We start from the raw sequence: 6000 nt of genomic DNA on the forward strand, positions 1-6000 counted from the left end.
TAGAACACATTCCTTTCAGTCAATTATAATGCCAGGTTTCTTTTCTTATTTATGGTAACAAAAAAAGAGTGAATTCCTGCTAAAAAAATTAGTCAATAATCGGGAAGTCTCATGCAGAATCAAAAAAGCAAACAATTATTCATTTCACTAGGAGTTTAATGAACAAGTTTCATTTCCTGGAAAAAAGAAGTTTATTCTCCTTCAAGAACACCAAATCTATTTTATTGCCTACCACCTGTTTCAAAAAAAAAAATTGATCAGTATGTTGTTAGTTCCACAGTAAAAAAACTATACACCAAGTATAAAAATCTTGCACACAACTTATTTATTCAGTAAATATCAATTCAAATTAATATTAACCTCAAAGTTGTCTTTATTTTTTAATTAATATTTACCTCTAAGATAATAAAATCTTGATGCTTAATCTCTTTCCACAATTAAAAAAGAAGTTTCCTTAACATGAGTGAATCAATGTGCAAAGAAATATTACCCTTGCCTGAGGAAAAACTCTGCATAAAAGATGCTGAAGCCTCTCCATTTCCTCCCAATTTTCATCATCAGTATAGCCCCACACCTGAATGAGAACAACTGTAGGAAGAATAATTAAAAGCCACTGGTAACTTAAGATCTGAAATCTTTCTGGAGGGACTTAATGTTCACTATTTATTTTATAAACAAAAGAGTTTAAAATCTGTACTTACTTCAACATGTGTAAATAATGTTTTTTCATTGGTATCATTGTTTTTCTCCTTGAGATCTGGTAGGGTGTTTCTGTTTCTCACTTGGAAGTGTGTTTTACTAAGATAACCATCACCAAGGTCCTGTGTTCAGAAAACAAGGAAGAAAAAAAAGAAAAATTCCATAACCAAAATGCTAAATGCCATCACTGTTCTAGAAAATAAACAGAGCATGGTATTTAGGCATAAGATCCAAGTCTTTTTATAGGCACTGATGACTGCATGCTTTTCAGCATCTTCTCATAGGTAGCTTATATCAGTTCTTGGTGTTAAAGGAAGCCAAAGACCTGAACAGTAAAGATAAAATATGATGTAACTATTAATTGAATAAGACAACTGCTACCTGGATCAGGTAGCCAAAGAACTGGAAGACAGTGCTCTAAGTTCATGAGGAGACGAGCAGCTGTTAATGATTTTAATCCATACATTTCAAGCAATGTATTCACACCAGTATCAACTTCCAGTTCTTGGTAGGTTGGTCTATTTTTGCTCTGCTCCCCCTCTACCCTTCCTAAAGTCCTGAAAAACAAAAACCCAAACACTTCAGAACTTATGTATGCAGAATTACAACCTCTTCCCTTCTCTTGATCACCTCTGAGGGTGAAATGTAAGAGAAAACAGGCAAAGCCATATGTTCTCTTAGCTCCCTTTTTACCATTCTGCTTCCCAGCCCACAGAGCCCACTGTTGTAAAAGGCCCTTGTGCAATTTCAGCGTGGCAGGAGAAGGTTTTAGGAGCTTTTTCCCCTTGATGCCCTGACTACCTGCATCCATATATGAACTTTTCTTTTTTTTTTTTTTTTAATCAGAAGTCAGAAAAGAAGAAGTTTAATAACAGATTGCTGGAAAGACATACAGTGTGAAAGGGAGAAAGAGTACCCAGCACCCAAAGAACAGCAGTTCCATGTTAAGAACTTATTTCTTAAAGGCAAAAATAAATAAATTGGGCCTTTATTAGCTGTTTCAGTACAATTTTAGACAAACACAGAAAGCATATGCACAACATCTGATGAAGAAGGTTTCTATTCAAAACAGTCTCTCTGCAAAATTCATTAATGTAGCATAAAGCTGCTTGACAAGGCTGCAAATTTAACTATAGTTTAACTCTTTGGTTAACCTCTTATTGCTGACATATCTTATTTCATGTATTCTGATCTTTAAATCAACACGAGTTTTATCCTGACACACCAGCTCTCTCTTTAAGACACTGTAGAATATATGTACCTATAAAATCTGCTATGGGCTACTTGTTTAGTTTGTTCTCATCGTTTCACATATTTAAAAAAAAAAAAAAAAAAGATAATGCTCTCTGCATGTGTTTTTGTGTATGAATTTTTAAGCATGAATCATACTTCATATGAGCAATTATCTTCCTCTTAACTTCTCCTGCTACATACCTTATTTTCTCACTAAAACTCACCAAGAGGACAAAGCTGTCAAACTTTGCTGGATGTCCTAGCTGCAGAACCAACTATGCAGTAAAGAATCCAGCATGAAGAGGACAACAGTGACAGAAGATTTAAGCCTAACTTGGTGATACAAAAGTTACTCTCTTACTTCAACACTCAAGCCTTTATTTGTGGAGTTTTGTGCAAGCAGAGCTACCTGGGTTGGTATTTATCCCCCTAAGAGCAGGGAAGAAAGTACTACAACCACCCACAGAGGTAAAATGCCCCAAGGCACAATGAGCTTTGGCAGAGAAGGGCTGGATAAAGCGTTCACCTCCCTGAACCAGTTCTTCCTGTCAGCAAAGAGGAGTCAAGCTCCACAGCCTTTGCATTCTGTAGTATTTAAGTGCCATGCAAAAACACTTATGGATAGCTGGAAACTTGGAGTTAGCAGCCTTTGTGTTTGATAGCTGCCTGTCAGAAGCTAGAGGAGAGGTGGCAGGAAAGAGAAGCATCCCTCCTGTTGCACTCTCTGTAGTGTCACGCCTCCTGTACACTTCTGCCCCTATAAATAAATCAATACTTCAGGGAGGGCTTTGATCCCATTAACATGGAAAGGGAGTCCACTTCTACTCCAGCTCTCTGGTGAGTATTGTAAGTGAAAGCGAACTGATACAGCCTTTGATGTGATCACATAGATTAACCTAACTGAACAGGAAACAAACACAAAGCACAAAAAAAAGGCAGCCTTCATGGCCAGGATGTAACTATCCATCCCTAACAACAGCTCCACCAGGTCCCACAGTAGAGGTGCTCTTCGCTTCTTTATACCTTTCTTTCAAGGGAATAAAATAGCAGATTATAAAAATAGCACAGTTTAGGACATTTTGCATACATCTAAATACAGGGTTCTGCTTGGGTCACAAGAGCTTCTGCCACAAGAGCCAGTTCCACAAAAGCAATGCGTATTTTATCATCAAAATTTAACCTCTACAGAAAACACAGGAACAGAAGAGCACAGTCCTACAAGCCTGGTTCCCTTGTGTGGTCTTATTGCTATCAATGGGTCTATTAACGTGAGTAAGGAATGAGATCCAAGCACATCACATCAGCAAAATCGAGTGCCCTAAACTACCCACAACACACATACCAGTAAAAAAAAAGCAAAAAGACAATGAGACATCTTGTTAACAAAAAGCTTCCTTCCCAGAGCACACACTATAAGTGGAGGGTCTCAATGGCCAGGTTTTTATCGCACACTAAGATCACAAAGTCGCCAACTTGGCCCATTAAAAAAAAAAACTCTAACCATTTTTTCATATGTGAGAACAAAAATCTATCTCATTCTGCTATTTCCAGCAAAGCTTCTTATTTCACAGAAAGTTCAAACTCTGACCCATGTATTAAATTCCCAATAGAGGCTCAGAGCATCTTTCTTTGTTGAATAAATCCTCACAAATACAGCCTTGGACCAAAATCTAAAGTTTCAACTGGTTGCCTGTAAGAAAGGCTGCATTGTAACACTTGGCCAATATTTGCACTCTTCTAACAACTTCTAAACAGAATGCATCTAAGGCTGAGACCCTGATTCTTACTGAAATTCTGGTTCACCTGTGACAAAAGGGCTACAAATGCTCATGTACAGCTACTTATGCAGAAATGATGGAGTACATTTACTCCAGGACTTCTTGCATTTCAAGATAGTACAAGCATGACTTTTAATCCCAAAATTCATGAAAGCATGGGAAATCACTAGAGCCACTAAAGTTAAAAAAAAAAAATAAAAAAAAATAAAGCTAGAGCAGTAACTTTTCTACAGCAAAAAGACAAAATACACAGATAATGACAATCCCAAATCATTCATTACTGATAGCCTGTCAGAGAAGCAAGAGAACACATGCAAACCTACATTGTCCACCCATCAAAAAGTCTGGTGAAAAGAAATCCTAGAAGAGTGTGGATCTTTTGTTAGATGGAAAATACCAGTAGTATTAGAAGTAGAAAAAGCCAGTATTCAAAATACTTCTAATGTTATTATAGAACAAATAGAAATTACATAGCCATAAGCTGTAACTATGACAAGTTTTAATTTCAGCAGTGGTTAAGCAGGACAACAGCATGAAGGGGCTACTACTAGGCATTTTTAAATCAGTATGTAAAAACAGCCAATTTTCTTTAAGTCTTTGAGCACTGTGGAAGTTTCATATATCAATATATGACATCAATATATATTTAAATACTGGCTAAATCACGTACCTATACACATATTAGCTTGACATCATCCCAAGCAAAGTAACAGAAGATATCATACAAAATTCATTAAATAAATATACAAAGTAAATTTTGTTATTTTTTAAGAAAAACAGATTTTGTCAGGGTAACTTAAAAAGAGACATTTCATTAATAAACACAGAAGTCGTAACAATATATTCTCAGACTTCCCTAAGATAACTGTTGATTCCATAAGTGGAAATTAAAAATTTAAAATAATCTCACACTAATCTGACACACACTGAAGGATGGAAACAATCATTAATTCACAGATCTCAAATGTAACTTAAAAAATGGGGAATCATCATAAAAGAAGTGATACTAATGGGGTCCTGTGGGACTAGTCCTGGCCCCACGCTATTTAAGATTTTGATTAATGACCTAGAAACAATATGTAATTATTATTGGTGAGGTTTGAAAGTTGTGGGGAAGCAGCAAATAATGAGAATTGATCATTAATACAGACATATTGTTCTGGGTGCTGTATGCAGCTAACATGTATTTTAATACAAAATACAAAGATGCACATCTCCAGGAATGACTATATGCTATTCCAGCTTAGAGGACTAAAGCGATCCTTGGATAGAGAACAAGCACTTGCCCAGAGCAGGAAGGGTTGAATTTCACAATGATACAGCATTCATTGTCTAGTTCTGCCCACAGAAGAAAAAAGGATTTTTATATTCTGGCAAGGATTCAGAGGAGATCCACAAGACTGATTAAAATATTGGAAAACACGTCAAATAGTCAGGGAGCTCAACATGTTTTGCTTTCACACTAACAGGGTTAAAGGATGGATTGATACGAATCTGAAGTATCAAAACAGGGAAAGTTCTGATAAAAGAAGGGTCCTCATCTTAGTAGGCACGGTGCAGCTACCAACAACTGGAAGATTAAAAATAAGCAGTTAAGATTAAAAATAACTGCCCTTTTTTTTTTTTTAATTCAATTTCCAGCATAGCCAACAATTCAAAAGGCTTGTTGAAAGCTGTGACCTTCCCCATCATTGGGAATTCATAAAATGAACACTGCAGAACGTCTTAAAGACTTCTGCTGATCGAAACAGAAATAATCTCAGGTGATTTCTTTTGTTACACAACAAATGGCACTTGGCCACCCCAGCAGTTGTTTCTGGATTCACAAACCCTTCTTAATACCTGCACTAGCCTAAATACTCAAGTAAACCACCTATGCACTGTTTTGTTCTTGGACCGTTTGTTTAAAACAACATTTATTTCACATGTTCTAAGCCCTCTCTTAGACGATGTTCCAGCTTGTGGTGTCTCTCAACAGCTCAAAAAGTTCAGCAAGGGTATCTAAGAATTAATATTATGATTATTTTACCTTGCTAGTTCTCCACTCCCAGCCATCTCCTATCTGCTGTGAATGTTTAATAAATTCTTCACAGTACTGCTTGAATCTTTTTTCTTCCAAAAAGAAGTCCTCTTCACCTGCCATACTACAGGACATCTGCAGAGCAAACTAAATGTTAGTGCTGACAGATGAAATGAACACTAAAAACCTTCACTGATTTATAGCAATTGAACAGTAAAATAACAAAGCACTGGGGGGGGGGGGGAAGGGGCTCTTAAGAAAACAACGACA

The 6000-nt window shown here is 36.5% G+C and overlaps 1 protein-coding gene across 1 annotated transcript in view; it reads right to left on the reverse strand.

Annotated features, from left to right (window-relative positions):
• ATG10 (autophagy related 10) overlaps positions 1-5871 on the reverse strand; it is an 82128-nt gene extending 76257 nt beyond the window's left edge. Inside the window, exons 1-2 of the mRNA XM_008942581.1 lie at positions 5740-5871; positions 702-821 (exon numbers count right to left, since the gene is read on the reverse strand). Coding sequence (XP_008940829.1) covers positions 702-821; positions 5740-5865 — 246 coding nt within the window. The 5' untranslated portion in view covers positions 5866-5871. The remainder of the gene's footprint in view (positions 1-701; positions 822-5739) is intronic.
• Between the last annotated feature and the right edge of the window lie 129 nt (positions 5872-6000).

This window comes from Merops nubicus, unplaced genomic scaffold (assembly GCF_000691845.1).
Source record: "Merops nubicus isolate BGI_N331 unplaced genomic scaffold, ASM69184v1 scaffold10536, whole genome shotgun sequence".
Lineage (NCBI taxonomy): Eukaryota > Metazoa > Chordata > Aves > Coraciiformes > Meropidae > Merops > Merops nubicus.